At 42.4% G+C, this 16,724-nt stretch overlaps 1 protein-coding gene across 3 annotated transcripts; it reads left to right on the forward strand.

The window, feature by feature from the left end:
* The first annotated feature begins 2,435 nt into the window (after positions 1–2,435).
* Ccr9 (C-C motif chemokine receptor 9) lies at positions 2,436–16,506 on the forward strand. Of its 3 annotated transcripts, XM_063264995.1 has the most exons (4): positions 2,436–2,519; positions 4,403–4,779; positions 9,634–9,678; positions 14,039–16,506. In XM_063264995.1, the coding sequence occupies exons 3-4, from the start codon at positions 9,658–9,660 to the stop codon at positions 15,125–15,127; spliced, it is 1,110 nt and encodes a 369-aa protein (XP_063121065.1). In that variant the 5' UTR covers positions 2,436–2,519; positions 4,403–4,779; positions 9,634–9,657; the 3' UTR covers positions 15,128–16,506.
* The last annotated feature ends 218 nt before the right edge of the window (positions 16,507–16,724 follow it).

Raw genomic sequence — 16,724 nt, forward strand, 5'->3', positions numbered from 1 at the left:
AGCTCAGGGATGTGTCTACTGCTGCCAATGCACTCATAGCTCTCTTCTCAAGTCCTAGTACTTGCACTTGGTTCCTTCTGTTTTCCCTAATATATACAGAAAATGCTTAAATTTCTGGCATGTAATTCTGGGCCACAGCCATAGCCAAAGGTCTACCTGATCCCTGTCCACTATGACCAGTGGGGACTGACAGGTCTTTCACACTCCTAGCAGTTTGAACTTGGGACTCTGTGCTACACTGAGCACAGCTTTGCCACCAAAGTGCTGCAGTATAACTGCTTTTTACAGATCAGGCAAACACCTTAATCAGTGGAAGGGAGACAGACAACATTGTTCTTCCAAAGACCCCATGTGCTTCTGTGGTATGGTTTTCCCAATATGTATGAATACTAAACAAGGAGGAGAGCCGGACTCGATGCACCCGGAGAGCAGAGAACTGAAGCAGAGTTTTCTTTTCTGCCAAAGACAATTCTAGAACACGGTTTATGAGATGGAGCAAAAGGGCATCAGATGAGTCCATTGGCTTCAGCAGCAATGCCAGCGTCAGTTTCTGTTATAGATACTGGGACTTGTAGACTGTAATTCTGGGTTCTAGTTATTCACTAGAGACCATCAGTTATTGGTACAACAGCTGGCCTGGTGTCTGAGAACAGTGTCCTGCTTTCTAGAGCCCATCTTAGGCAAGGTGAAAGGGAGATCACCAGCCTCCTACTGTCACCCAGTTCTGAATCCTAAAGGCCAATGCAGAAGTCCAGCAAAGATGGTGGAAGGGTGGATCTTTTCTGGCAAGGGATGAACCAAACTTGACAACTAAAAAGGCATCTCAGTGTCCCTGGGCTCCTTTGAGAATCCAGAAGCTCTCTCTGGAACGTCATTGCCTTTTCCTGATTACCCAGCCTCTTCAATACGCCCCAGGAGAGGATTCTTGTGAGGGAGAATAGGACCTTTTCAGATTTGCTTTCTCCTAGACCATGAGGCCCATGTGGAGGAAGAAATCTGACTGCAGGGATGACTTTTATTCCTCACTGTTTCCATCCTCTTCCTTCTTTGAACCAGTTCTTCTGGCTTTCTCATGCACTTGTACTGGTTCCTTGGAATACTCTAACCTGGTAAAGAGACAGGTCTCAGGGAAGGAAGTTTAACAGTTCTAGTCTCTCCCTCCAGGAGACTTTCCAAGCACAAGGCAAACACAGAAAGTTCACTGCTATCTCTGCCTAAAGGTGGCCACCTGGAGCACGCTCTTCCTGCTGTTACCTCCTTTCCTGTCAGTAATGGACACAGTGTTGGACACTGTCAGAGCCTGGTAATATCATTGTAGACACTACTTATGCACATGAATGTGGGTTGACAGAAGGGAATTTCTTGGCTTACTCACACCATGGTTCCCTGGAGGCTGGTGAATCAATTACATCTTTCATTCTTACTACTCACATCTTTCAGCCTTTTGAATGTTTATTAGCCTTTTACCACTGAGATAGAATTTTAAACAAATCATGGATCCCTTTGTTCTGTACTAGGAGGGGGTGATTGCTGGACTGTATGTCTGGGAGTAACACTGCACTTAGTCCACAGGATGCTAAACACATCAAGAGGAAATTAGTCTTCTAGAATGAGCTGTGATTTGTATATTTTAAATATAAAAGGGGGGTTTTAAAAAATGATGACAACAGGGAATCTTCACTATAACCATGGCCCTTTAAGAAAATATCACCTGTGAATTTTCTATAAAAAATATAACATTTGCATGTTGAGACCTTTCAAAACTTCATTGAAAAACCTGTGATTCATAAAGACACTTTAGCTGTCAATGTTAATGTATGTGTAAAACCTTCCTGCATTTAAGGTGTCTCTGGTCCTTTATAATCTGTTTCAAGCTGCCTATCACATACACAGCTTTCTGAGGTAACAACATCTGCAGAGTGCTCTGCCATGTCATAAATGTTAGGCATCTGTACTATCCATTGTCTGTGGCAGCCATGGGTGCATGTGTCTAGTGTCACTGAGGAAGTGCTCCCCATTATGGTTTCCATTTCAGTGGGAACATTTGGCCAGCAGCTATAGAACTGGGCAACACAGGTCTCTCAAGGCCTCAAAGGACACATCTCGATGAACAGTGTAGAGGTAGCACCTCACATTCACCTGTTCTTATAAACGTGTGCCTCGGACCGGGACTTCCCATGTCTCATGCTCCTGTAAGTATCAGGGGTCTAGGAAGACAATCTGCTCTTAGACTCTGTGCTCACTGTCCACACTGAAGATGGTTTCTCTGAATCCTGGTGGTCTTCAGCTTTGCGTTTCTGGCTGCAAATGATTGATGTGTGTTACTAGAATTTGCAGCAGGTGGCTCCCCACCCTTCTGGGGTTACTCCACCAGTGACAACACAGGCAGAGGTGGCCTGGCTTCCTTTTTGGTGTGTTTTGGCGGATAGCTGCCTGCTCAGAACCCACAGAAGCATACTCATTCCAGCAGCTGCAGTGGTCTTTTCCCCACAGACCCAGGCTCTGCACTTCCCCTCCTGGTGAGTAGACCCTTCCCCTCCTCTATTCTCTAGACGTCACCTATGAACTTGACTATCTGCTGCCACCAAGGCATCTACATCCCATTGAGTGCACTCATCTGTTTAGATGTCATGTGTACCATGCCCTTTTCTAGAAAGTTCCAGTATGGCTCAGGTTTCTTATAGGGTGAGTGATGAGGCTCCCTCCCGACCCACAGTGAAGGTCAGGTTCAAGGTCATCATTTGTGATTTTGTACCTTAAAGGGAGGAGAAACAGTGTTGGGACAGGTAGCAAGGGGGTTTCCAAAAGTCTGAGAGGGGTGACAACCTTGGGTCTGAGGTACTGCCCACGGAAAGGACTTACATAGCAGAGAAAACTTGGGAACCAAAAGCTTGACAGGAGTGTAGGAGACTATGGCTCAGTAGACAATGAAGTGCTCAGTTGTTTAACTCCATGTTATAACTCTTTGCTCAGTACATGATAAAGTGTAGCCCAGGAAAGACTGACTAAAACATACATATAAAATTATGTGTAGTGTGATTCCTATCCCACTGAGTGCCTGTTCACATGTGTGCTATTAAAGAGAAAGTAAGAAGATATGGCTCAGAAATTTAATAATAGCTAAACTGGAAAGTGGTACTTGATTTTGCAGTTTTTCTTCATATAATATATATATATATATATATATATATATATAGTGTGTGTGTGTGTGTGTGTGTGTGTGTGTGTGTGTTTGAGGTTTTGGATCATTTTGTGTATTGTGAAAATATTCCTTGTTGATCAGAAAAGAAGCCAAGTTATTTTAAATGACCTATCCAGAGAAAATTGGTGTGTCCTTTATTTTACAACATATCCACCGTCTTTCATTCTAAAAAAATTTTTTTTAAAGACATACTATACTTTCAATTATGCACATGCACATGTGAGATACGGTGCTTGAAGTATTGGCGACTGGTTGTGAGCCTTCTAATGTAGCTGGAATTCATACTTAGGTCCTCTGCAAGACAAGTATTGTATCTGCTCTTAACTGCTGAGCCATCTCTCGACCTCCACCCTCTCAATCCTCAGTTCTTAATTAGTCTGCTCTACGGCCAGCCAGTAGGTCAGGGTAGCAGTTGCTGAGTTGGACCTGCAGGCAACTACTGTCAAGGGAATCTGTCTCTTTATTCTCTTTGCCAAACAATCCAAAATAATGGTCACTCCAGCACCTGGAGTTTCAGAGCCCTCTTCTTCCAATTTCTGTCCATTCTTGTCTCTACTCTAGGCTCATGCTCACAGGTCCCAGGGAAGTGAGCTCCTGACTATAGGTCCTATGGTAGATGACTCAGAGTCCCAGATCCAATGTAGAATGAGAAAGAAAGCATAGCTGTACACACACACACACACACACACACACACACACACACACACACACACGATTCAACTCATGAGTAGCAAGTAGGACAAAGGTCAAGTATAGACCTGGGTTCACAGCTTCTGTTCACATTGTGAGCTACTATGATTGGTAATAGCACTGACTGTGATGTGGGCAGTGGCAAGCCATCTTCACCTGATTTTTCTGTTAGTTCCTTAAGGGAGACAGAATAGGAAAATACTGGCAGAGGAAGGATAGTTTTAGACTGACCTACCTCATAGGCATTTTCCACTTCTGTAGAACCAGCATCTTTCCTCTGTCTCCTGGACACTATGCTTTCGGGTTTCATGTCTTAGCTGATGTGGTTTTCCTACCACAGAGCAATGTTCCCTCATTTCATTCCATGGTTCTATGCCCTTCAAGCCTCCAGGATCAGCAAGAATCACTTTCTCAGTGAAGCCCTCCTAGATATTTCCTGGTGCTAAAACTAGGATTCACTTTTCCTCATTCCCATAACCTCTCAGGACATTGCTTTTGTGTCATTTCCAGCCCTAACCTCCCCGCTGAGCTTGCAAGCAGCTTCTTGAGGGTGTGAATTCTCACACATATTGCTTACACCCACTGGTATCCAGCACACCTGGCCACCGGCGAGATGAAGGCGATCTCAGCTCTCACAAAGCTATATTCTGAACAGAGCATTTGCATAGCCTGCTGCTTGATTATCCATCCAGCCCTGGGATCAAGAAGGATTGTCCTCATTTCCCAGTTGAGAAATCCAGGTTCTGAGAGGAACATCTCTTGTTGTCCAGCCTCACTGACAGATAGGATTAATCGAAGGCACAGGAGCTATGGTATCTGGTCCAGTGCCCACCATCTAGATTCAGCTGTCAGGGTGTCCACAAAGAGGCCATAAGGAGAATGAAGAGGTCAGTGCTGAATGGAAGCTTGCTCACTCCCAGGAGTTGCATGGTTCCTTCCCTCTCTGTGTGTTTTGTTGTATGTGGGCTTTTCTAGTTCTGCTTTTCTCCCCCCCCCCCCGCCCCATTCCTCCTCAAGATGAGAAGAAAACGAAAGCTGGCTCTGTGACCGGCTGTGTATTAGAACATTAGACCAGTGTCCAGACAAAGATTAAAGAGGAATCAATGTAAAGTCCAAGGCTGCCTGTCATTCATGCACTACTTCAGGAAGGAGTGTGGTGTTTGTTTTCCCCCTTTGGTTCTCTCCAAATTTCCTGTGTGCAAGAAGTAAACTTACAATGGAAGACAGAGTCACGTTTTGAGAAGCTAGTGCTGACTTTCCACCACAGCTGGAGCAGGTTTTATAAGTAGATGTGTTGAACAGAAACTCTTGGCTGTTACCTCTTTTCCTTCTTTCTCTTTCCCTTTAAAAAAAAACTGACGAGTTATTTTTATTATAACTCTTACAATTTCACACACTTGGTAAACATTCTGGTGCATTACAAAATTTTTAAGAAAAAGATCAAGCCTCATTTTTCACTGTTGAGCATGGGTTAGGCTTTTTCCAGGACAGCTTCTGTTCCAAGAATGGTACAAGTTCTTATATATATTTTAAAGATCACAAAGCACAGTCTCATACAATTTACATTTTAATCTAATTTTAGTGGCCTTGTTTTTGTGAGCTTGAAGCATCTCTTCCTTTTAGTTGGCTCTGTGTGTTTTGGATTGGGCTTATTATAATGTGACTAGCGGCTGTATATTTAGGTTGTTTCTGCAAGAAAATGCTGCCGCATTGACAGAACAGAGCATCTGCTGAGCAGAGGTGTCCTGCTCTACAAAGTTTGGTACTGTTTTCACACTCACAAAAGGCTAATAAGTACCAACAGCTACACTGTACTACGAAGGTTTCTTCATTCTTCTACCTGTTGCTGTCTTCACCCTAAAATTTGCTGTAACTGAAACCACCTTCCTTTTCTGGCTTCTTTCTCTTGAAAAAAAAAAAGTATCAGGTATCATGTGATCTTTGTTCAACCTCTTCATTCAAGGAAAAGTCAGGTGACAAAAGCCACCAGTACTAGAATTATATGGAATGATTTATGACTCATGTTTCCAGGTCAGTCTTTGCTTCCCAAAGCCGTAGGCTTAGTTAGGGGTACTTTTCATTTAGTAGGAAAGCAATTTTTATCCTCAAAAGGTGGCTTTTTGTTGTTTTAAAAAAACAAAATCCCCAGCCATCTGATTTTAGCAAATGAAGACTCAGGAGCCAGATGCTGTGCTGAAAGCCCACTAGCTCAGAGGCAGAGAAAGCACCCAGCTGACCTTCCTACTCTACCGACTACTCAGAAGGAAAAAAATTGTTCTCCTCCAGGCTGTCTTAAATACCCTTCAACTAGAAGACCCCCCTTTCTGTTTACTTATGTTCACTCCCTGTCAGCTGGTTGTTTGCCCACCTCTTGACCTATGGTTAACTTTCTTTAGCTCTTGGATTAAATGGTGCCTGCCAGGACCACATCTCAAGCACTTGTTTACAGTAAACAGCTCTAGCAGCAAAGCCTCGGCCACAATTAGAGACAGATTCTTAGTTCACGATCTGGGGGTTCACAACGTGATCAAATATCCTGCAACAGCTTTTCGTTTTGTAGATTGAATTCCTATCTTAAGATTGGCTTAATGACATCTGAAATGTGGCTAAATAGTAATCTATCACCTCCAAAAGAGCCAAGGACCCCAGAATAGGTTAGAAGTGCAACTCGGGGAGAATTTCAAAGTAATTATAAACAGAAATTGGAGACATGATACCAGACACCCAGAAGGAATGTTTAAATGATACGGACCAGCTTTTTTTAGAGGCCATGCAGCCAGTTTATTTAGGTGGCAAAGAATACTTAATAAAACAAAATGCCATAATTTGATGAAAAGAAAAAGAAAAAACAGATGTGCATATATGTATAGAAACAAAGCTGGGAAGGAAAATAAGTTGATATCAGTTTATTGGAGACATAAATGTTTGGGTAGTTTGCTTTTTTTTCCCTCTCTCAACTTTTGTATATTTACCAAATATTTTAAAAAGATTTGTATTTTGGTGGGTTTGTATTTGTGTCTGTGTGGAAGTGTGTACATGTGTGCAGATTCCTATGGAATTCAGAGGTATTGGCCCCGCCTGAAGGGATGTAAGTTCTGGGACCCAAACTCAAGTCCTCTGTAAGAGTGGTATACACTCTTAACCACTAACTATTTCTCTAGTTCCATAGAAACATGTTTTTTAAAAGAAAAGTAAAAAATAAAAACAATTGTTTAAATAAAATATAAAGATTTCCCCAGCTACCACCAAATATGGTAAAATCAATGAGGTTGTGGTCCAAGCTGAGCCCCACACTGGCTCAGATTCTGACCCACTCCAGGCTTTCCTCTGTCTTAGGGTCAATATCTAAGGCATTTTTTTCTATGCTTTTTGTAACTTTCATACAGAAGACACAGAGCTCTCTCTCTCTCTCTCTCTCTCTCTCTCTCTCTCTCTCTCTCTCTCTGTTTATCTTCAGTATATATATCCATTTACCTATGTAATCGAATTTTCTTTTTAGACAGGGTTTTGCTATGTAGGCCAGCCTGTCCTGGAACTCCCAATCTAGTCCTTTCCCCAAGTGCTGGGATTACAGTGCTATATCACCACACCAACCCTCTATTCTACTTTAAAACTGTGAACTGGTGTGGCTCCCCTCATTTCCAAAGCATAGCACAAGGCAGGCACTTACGTGCTTGGGAGATCTGCTGTAGGAAAGGCAGGAAAGGAAGTTCAGTCAGTTTGTTGTGGGCTTGCTGATAATGTAGATGATTGGTTGCTGGGCAGAATGGAGGAGAGAGAGAGAGAGAGAGAGAGAGAGAGAGAGAGAGAGAGAGAGAGAGAGAGAGAAACAGAAAGACAGAGAGAGGCAGAGAGCCACAGAGAGAGACAGAGACAGAGAAAGACAAAGAGAGAGAGAACCTTATTTTACTCTTTGGTAACTTCTTTAAGTCCTAGTAACAATAGCCACAAATATGCAGAATGAAAAATGTGTTCTTATACTCCTACCTTTCCCTGTGAAACCATCACAACCATAGTCTCCTTCCTCCTACTCACACTTTCCCCCTCACACTTTTCCCCCTCATCCTGACTGACATCTTGCTCTCCTCCACAGTCTCTTTCCATGAAATCTCTGATCTGCCTTTGCCACTGGAGGCTGGTCTGTATTATCTTGAGTTTATGTAAGTGAAAGCGAACAGTATATATACTTTTAGATTTGCCTCCCTTACTTAGCGTAAAACTATTTTGAGACCAATCTGAGCTCCTGTGTAAGGTGGTCATATGTTTCTTCTGTCATGTCAATGTTCTGGCAACTTTTTCATTCATTACTAAATCTGCAGTTTGGCTGTCACCAAAAAGGCTGGTGAGAAGATTCATGTGCAAGTTGCTGTGCGATATATGACTTCATTTTTTCTTAGGTAATTACTTGGGAATAGGATAGTTGGTTGTATGGTAAACCTATGTTTACCTTTTTAAGAAAACTGCTATACTGTTCTCCAGTGGGCTGGGAGATGTCTCAGTTGTTAAAGTACTTGCGGTGTAAGCCTGAGGGCACATTTGGATCCCCAGCACCAATAGAAGCCAAGTATAGTGGTGATGTTTATAACCCCAGCTCTGAAGAGGCATAGACTGGCTGATCACTTGGTGAGATGTCCTTCCATAACAAAACAAAACAAACAAACAAACAAAAAACAAAAAAGCAAAGCAAAGAGAAAAGGTAGGGGCTGGAGACATGGCTCGGCAGTTAAAAGTATTGGTGGTTGCTCTTTCAGAGGTCTGGGTTCAATTCTAAAACCAGGGGATCTGATGCCCTCTTCTGGCCTCTTCTGGCACTAGGCACATGTCTGGTGCAGTCCTACAAACAGGCAAACACCCATATAACACCCATATGCATGAGAGAAGACATTTGCTGTTGATCTCTGGCCTTCCCAGGCACAGGTGTTCACACACACACACACACACACACACACACACACACACACACACACACACACACACACACACACACACACGAGCACATGCACACACACACACACATGCGCAGGGGCCCAATCTGACAAACTGTTTTCTAGAATGGTTGTACCTCATGTGTGTCATGAAGTCCACAGTTCTTTGAGACAGGCAGAGTGGAGAGGAAAGCCACAGAAAAGGAAGCAAAAGAACATACTGGATTCATGGATCAAGTCTTCTAGCACTAAGATGTGTAGTGCTGACTGAGGGTTGGGGTGGACGCACTGGCCAGGCACAGAGCCCTCCTCAAAGGAGTCCAACTCTGGGTTTTTCTCCCAAGCTGGGTGCCTGGATACCCTTCTTCAGGGAGCCCTGACTTAGTATTGCTAGCTTATGCTTAGGAAATATAATAAAGTGGGGGTGGAGAGAGAAGGAGCCATTCTCAGATGTTATAGAAGTTGAACCAGGAAGAAATGAACTACATAGTAAGGATGGGCTTAGAGGCCCTGTGGTTCATCATTCACAGATGCAAGTTGTGTTAGATACTTAAGTTAAAAGAAATTAAGTACTAAATGCTGTGTCTATTATAGTAAAGAAGTAAGCAGTAACTCTGGAACTGTTACTTTCATCCTACATTCTCAATAATATTCTGATATGCTGTTATTGTCTGAAAAGGGACATGCATCCTAATGTTTTCTTGTGACTTTTATCCCAAACACAAAGTTTAATGTTGAATCTCCACCTTTGGTGTTTGGTTCCCAGAATGCATCTGTAAATCTTACTTCTTCCTGATTTTTGCCCTTTCTTTCTAGAAGCTGACTGGCGTCTGACCCACCATGACACCCACAGAATTCACAGTGAGTATAGTCATGACCTCAGGTGCCCCAGAACATGTACTCTCACTCCCTGGCCCTCCTTGCATGGGGATATGGGAAGGAATTTACTGTGGGGATGGATTTTCCCTGTGGTGCTTCAGGGTAAGAGCTTTGTCAGCAGTGCCCATCACTATACAGGATGTTTCTGACTATATCCACTCTCTTTGTAAACAGAGTCAGCATTGGGAGAGGCACGCTGTGAAACAGAAAATTTTAAATTTAAGTTTTATTGATAGCAGAGGAGTTTTGTGCTCTTTGACTAGGATAGGCTTTGTCTCTGTTTTTTGTTTTCTGATGCTCACACAAAAGTGAGAACCCATTTGATTTATTAATAAAAGCCCTGTGGTGGACAAATACTTGCCTTTCTCTCATAACCACACAGCTCTTTCAAAAGCTGATAGTGGCATTTTTCTGAGAGGCTAAGAACTGAATTAAGTTTTGCAGTTCGAATCATTGTCTGGATTCTTTTTTTTATTTTAACACAAAACGTAATTTAGTGTACGATGAATTTTAGAATCAAATCTAAGCACCTTACAATATTTAATGGTTTCATTTTGCTTCTATAAAAGGGAAATATGTTTTATGTATAGATAATGGAAACTAAGTCACCTCAGAAGAGTGAACAGATTTTCCCTCAAAGTACCTTATAGGTTTCTAAGACCTACAGACTGTGGTAGCTAAATTAGGTTGTCAATAAAATTATTTATGATGCTCTAATACGTCCTTAGCATTGTATGGGGATATTTATATGGTTATACACACTATTAATTTGATTGTAGTAAGAAGAGGAGGCAACCTTGATTTTCTCTGCAGTAGAATTTGACCCTTGGCCTCTGAGGCTGAGAGACCAATGCTGTGCAGTCTCCTTCTGAGATGTCTTGTCTCTTGGTTTCTCATTTGTGATTTGGGAAAATAGCTAAACATGGAAAGGCAGCCTAAATAAAAGGTGTGCCTCCCAACAGTGATGACCTTCCATGGTCACAGAAGTCCTGATGGACCACAGAAGCCAGGTGGATCTCAGTGAGACAGGATTCCCACACTGAGTGTAAACTGGTTATGACATATCTGAACCTACCTCTCTGAGGACATTACCACTCAGATGTTACATATGCTGTTACTGACCAGCAAAGTGAGACTGGGAGGGGTTATGGAGGGTTCAAGGTCTGAAGCAAATCAGAGAACAAATGAAGGATGTAGGTATTTTCATTATCAAACCATCTTTCCAGCAGACACTGGGGCCTGTAATCCTAGTCCAACAAAAAACCTAAGTCTGTGTCTTCCTCTTCAGTCATGCTGAGACCTAGGATGTTTGTCATTCCTCTTCGAATTCTAGCCTCCTGCAGAAGGCATTTAGCTTTCTCTGTGTTTGTGCAGGGACCCACTTTTCCTATCTTATTCAAACTCATGGGTCCTCCAGGGCACCCACATGCTCCTCTTGCTTCTCACCAGAGACCAGACCACAGCTTGAACTGACCCTTCTCTTATGTACTTTTCCTCATCCTTCCTTCTTTCCCTTGACCCCTTACTCAAATTGCCATTAAAATCTGCTTCTGTCCTGGGATAATTGCATTTGTGAATGTGTGTACCCTGGAGAAATGTCCTCCCCCATGGCTTGTGTAGAGGACTTTGGTATTTTCTTCCAAGCCTTGGGATAATTTAAGAGTCCATTGAAGCTATTGTGAAAATACTAAAAACAAGCAAACAAAAAATAAGAAAACTAAAACAAATAAAACCCCCAAACCCCTGAACGACAAAACTCTCTACAAAGTTAAACTTCACCTCTATATAAACTGCTAAGTATCTTTGCTCATCTTCATTGTTTAACTGAAGTCCCTCCAAAATGCTATCTTTCCACCTGTACGTCTTCTGCCATCCTGGTTTTGGTCTAGGTGCTCTCATAGTCTAATTCCATCTACTTTCTCAAGTCTACTCAGGCCCCTCATCTGACCGCTTGGCTTTCCCAGGGAGCGGAGACTTTTCACCTGGCTTCATGTCCAGTGTTGGCAGGACTTTGCTGGCACAAGAGATGGTTCCTTCTGATGCTGGGCTTTCAGATGATTGCATGGATAGAGAGGAGTCTTAAATTAAGAATTTATATCTCAGACCTGGGGACCAATATATTTAAAACAGAGAGAGGAGCTTTGTTCAGCTTTTCACAATAATGATCTCTTAAGAGCCATCCCAGGATGCCCATGATGCCTCCTGCTATGTTGAATTTAGTGGTATGAGCTTCAGAATTATGGAGGCATTAGCCTCCTATTATGCACTACTTTTTATCAGCTCATTCAGTATGTTCTGGTATCTATCTAATAAGAATCACAATACATGTGTGCATGCACACATACAGAGATAATACTCTATACTCAAATAAAGGAAACATTGCGAAGGAAAAATTTAAAGGAAATTCAAGAGCCTTTTATTGTGCCAATATGCAATTAAAATGAAAAAAGTTTTATGGAACACTTTCCAGAGATCAATCTGCTTGGGATAATTGTGACTTTCAAAGATGAAAATGCAATATGCAGTTCTTCAGTATTTAACAACTGGAGGGTTTGAGAAAGGCTGGTTGGCCATCAGAAGCATATGGGAATTATATAGCACAGCTAACAAAAACTGGTGGAATTGTATTATTCAATACCAATATATATGTACATAAACTAACCAATTACCCTTACATATGTACTAATATTAACTACTTAAAGCAAAACAAAACAAAACTCTCACAGAAATTGTCTAGTTCAAATACAGACAGACAACTTGAAAAATTATTGCACTTGTCTCAAGCGGAAAAAATGCTATGAGATTGTCCTCTCACAAAAGAAATGCAGAGAGTGTGCCTTAGGGTAAGACACCTGTGACTAAGAGTCTCTGTGAAATTATAAAGTCTAATGGAAGTCCCAAAGAGAAGATGGTAGGAGGTGAGCTCATGTTGGCATGGGATGGAGGCTTCAACAATGCCACAGTTACCTTGTTCTGGACCTGGCACCCTCCTACACCTGCTATCTACCTGTCCAGGTTTCATCTATCCCTTTCTCCTCTAGCAGTGGTAACCACAAGAAGTATAATAGCACATTGCCCACAAGAAGTACAGTGACATATTAGTATATATGTGTAGATATGGTTATGCATGTGTGTTTGTGTGCATGAGCGTGTAGATGAGCATGTGAGCAGGAGGGTGGGCATGCTTAGGCATATGAGAGTGTGCAATGCATGTGTGTCCTATGTATGTGACTGTAGGTCCCTGTCAGAACCAGTTCCCTGAGTGTGGGACAGTTGTGGTCACATGGGATTCACGTGTTTAAGAATGTTCATACTTAATGTTCACTGTCTTGAAAATTTTAATACTTTTTTCAACAAGGGTCCTTGGAAACTCTACAGCATACACATATTTATGCGTGCAATTGAGAGTGTCACCATGTTCATATGTAAATGTGTGTGCAGATGAGTGTTTATACTTCTGGGGCTCCCAGGAAACTCAGAAGTGCTGTGACTCCAGTAGATTAAGGGGCTCCTGCTGACTTTTTATTTGTAGAAGTTGAGTAGTTGGGAGAGAGGACTGTCACATGTCACAGTCACTTGCACAGTTCAAGTAAATGCCCATTCTGAAGCTCTCTTTCCTATCATATCAGAATATTTGTCATCCACACTATGAGTGTTGATTTGCTTCTTTGTATCCTTCGTGAAAAAGTTAAATTCTGTGAAAGTAGAAACCAGACTTGATTACCTGGGATCTTTAGCAGATAGCATAGTAACCACTTACAGATGGCTAGTTAACATTTACTAAATAAACATTTCTTTCATTGATCAATTTCTATTGTTTTAACCAAACACCTTACTTTGGGTTATATATAAAAAACTTCAGTTTACAGCTTGGGAGGCTGAAGATCTTAGATTAGGCAGCCTCATCTGGTCAACCTCTGGTTCAGATCTCCTGGCTATATCACAGTATGGCAGAAAACAAAAACAAAAAGAACAAGAAATATATTGTCATATGACAAGATAGGAAGTCAGAGATATTTGCGTGCCATGGTCCCCCTCTTTTATGACAACATGCTATTGTAGGAATCGGGATCCCAAGAAAACTCATTAATGCCTTCCATGGTAGTGTACCATTACATAACCAACAGTAGGCCCCACCTCAAATCATGACACTGGGTGACCAGTATTTTATAAACTTTATATGATCAAGCCAAACTAAATCATAGCATAGTCCTCCTACCAACACATATGCTCCTCTTGCTTTATCATAGAGCTTTGGCATTGGGTCAGGTTATCCTATTTACCATCAGACCTGATCACTCCAAAGCTATCCTTGATTGAATGCTATCCGTATTCCTTACAGAGCCTTATTCCTGGCATGTTTGATGACTACAGCTATGATTCCACTGCTTCCACAGACGACTACATGAATTTGAACTTCAGTAGCTTCTTCTGTAAGAAAAACAATGTAAGGCAGTTTGCGAGTCATTTCCTTCCGCCTCTGTACTGGCTTGTGTTCGTTGTGGGTACTGTGGGCAACAGCCTGGTCATCCTTGTCTACTGGTACTGCACAAGAGTGAAGACAATGACCGACATGTTCCTTTTGAATTTGGCCATTGCTGATCTGCTCTTTCTTGCCACTCTTCCCTTCTGGGCCATTGCTGCTGCTGGTCAGTGGATGTTCCAGACCTTCATGTGCAAGGTTGTGAACAGCATGTACAAGATGAACTTCTACAGCTGTGTGCTACTCATCATGTGCATCAGTGTGGACAGATACATTGCCATTGTACAGGCCATGAAGGCTCAGGTCTGGAGGCAGAAAAGGCTGCTGTACAGCAAGATGGTCTGCATTACCATCTGGGTGATGGCAGCTGTGCTCTGCACCCCAGAAATCCTGTACAGTCAAATCAGTGGGGAATCTGGCATTGCCATATGTACCATGGTCTACCCTAAGGATAAGAATGCCAAGCTAAAGTCTGCTGTTTTGATCCTGAAGGTCACCTTGGGGTTTTTCCTCCCCTTCATGGTCATGGCTTTCTGTTACACCATCATCATTCATACTTTGGTACAGGCCAAGAAGTCATCCAAGCACAAGGCCCTCAAGGTGACCATCACTGTTCTCACTGTCTTCATTATGTCTCAGTTCCCCTACAATTGCATTCTGGTAGTGCAGGCTGTTGATGCCTACACCATGTTCATCTCCAACTGCACCATTTCCACCAACATTGACATCTGCTTCCAGGTTACTCAGACTATTGCATTCTTCCACAGTTGCCTGAACCCAGTTCTCTATGTTTTCGTGGGTGAGAGATTCCGTAGGGATCTGGTAAAGACCCTGAAGAACCTGGGATGCATTAGCCAGGCCCAGTGGGTTTCATTCACAAGGAGAGAGGGTAGCTTGAAGCTTTCTTCTATGCTACTGGAGACAACTTCTGGAGCTCTCTCCCTGTGAGAGAACTTCTCACTGGGCATATGGTCCTTTTTGGAAATAATGAGATATATAGACACAGCATAATCTAAAGAGACAGCAAACAGAAAGAAAACGGGGGGAGGCGGCTGGGGGAGGCAGGAAAAAACAAAACAAACAACTGGAATGAACCTAAACAACTTTATCAAGTTCAGTTAGAATCTACCAAAAGTTTCCAAAACTGACCACCCCAGAACGGCACCAGCTGGTTTTTGGTCACAGTAACTGTAGTTCTGAGGAGGATACTTGAGCAGCAGTGAGGACACTCCAGCTTTGCACAGGCTGATCATCAGTGCAGCTAGGTTTTGGAGGCATTGAGTTTCTTCAGTGCTCCAAGTTTCTGTTACTTCAGATCTGGTGCTACTCCTCTCCAGAGGTGACAGAGTACTGGCTGCCACCATACCCCCTTTCCCCCCACCAAAAGCTTAGTGACATCCACCTCAGGATCTTTTCTTTATACTCCTACTGGTGGAAAGACTGTGTTTGTATGTCTCATTACCTATAGTTTTGTTTTTGTTTTTGTTTTTGTTTTTAAATCTAGAACACACTGAAACATTCTGAGGCTGAATGCCATTCTGATCTCCTTGGTCTCTTCTGAGCCAGGGAGAATCACTGTTCCTCGTTTGAACCATCTGTAAGGTTGGTCAGTCCATGTATAGCTGACCACATCACATTACCTGGATTCTTGCTCCCAGTCCACTTCTGTGTCAGGCAGAAGATGCCATGTCCAAACCTCACTGCAAGCACAAACTAGGAAAGGATCTAGCCTGTTCCTGGGTGTGGTGAAAGTGGCCCTCACAGAATTAAGCCGGAGAATATGTTGGGATGGTGGGGACCTAGCCTTTGGGACTTCCTTAGGGAAGAGGCACTTGCTGCCGGTTTTCCCATCTTCTTCCTACCAGTGAACTTCTGAGGCTCCCGGAAGGGTGTCTGCCTCCCTGCTGCCTCCCCTTTCCCTACTTTGTAGTCTTGACAGTTTACAACCTTTTAATGTTAGATTAAGAAGAATGGGTGGGTTGGGCATGATAGTGTACACCTTTTATCCCAGCAGAGGCAGGGTGATCTCTGTGAGTTGGAGGCCAGCCTGGTCTACAGATGGAGTCCAGGAGATTCGGGGCTGCTTATGCAGAGAAATCTCATCATGAAAAACAAACAAACAAAAAGTAAAAAAAGGGTTGAAAAGATGGCTCAATGGTTAAGAGCACTGACTGCTCTTCCCGAGGTCCAGGGTTCAATTCCCAACACCTACATGGCAGCTCACAACTGTCTGTAACTTCAGTTGCAGAGGATCTGATACTCTCACACAGACACACATGCAGGCAAAGCACCAATGCACATGAAATAAAAATAAAAAATAAAAATATGTAATATAATTTACTTTCCACCTATGTTTTTAATTACGTGATAATGTTCTCACATTGGAAAAATTATTGCATATCTTTAAAATGTGTTTTATGATGTATATTTACAAATGTTCGTCACTTGCTATTTGGTTTCCCATTTCTCAATATTGTAGTTGTGAACAATTAAAGATTAGATACAGAAATACAGTAATTGTATAAAGGTAAAGACTGGTAAACCT

This window comes from Rattus norvegicus, chromosome 8 (assembly GCF_036323735.1).
Source record: "Rattus norvegicus strain BN/NHsdMcwi chromosome 8, GRCr8, whole genome shotgun sequence".
In the NCBI taxonomy this organism is placed as follows: domain Eukaryota; kingdom Metazoa; phylum Chordata; class Mammalia; order Rodentia; family Muridae; genus Rattus; species Rattus norvegicus.

Coding starts and splice junctions, on each gene's coding strand:
- Ccr9 (XM_063264995.1), top strand. CDS start 9,658: ATGACACCCACAGAATTCACA. Junction 9,679..14,038: donor TGACACCCACAGAATTCACA/GTGAGTATAGTC, acceptor TATTCCTTACAG/AGCCTTATTCCTGGCATGTT.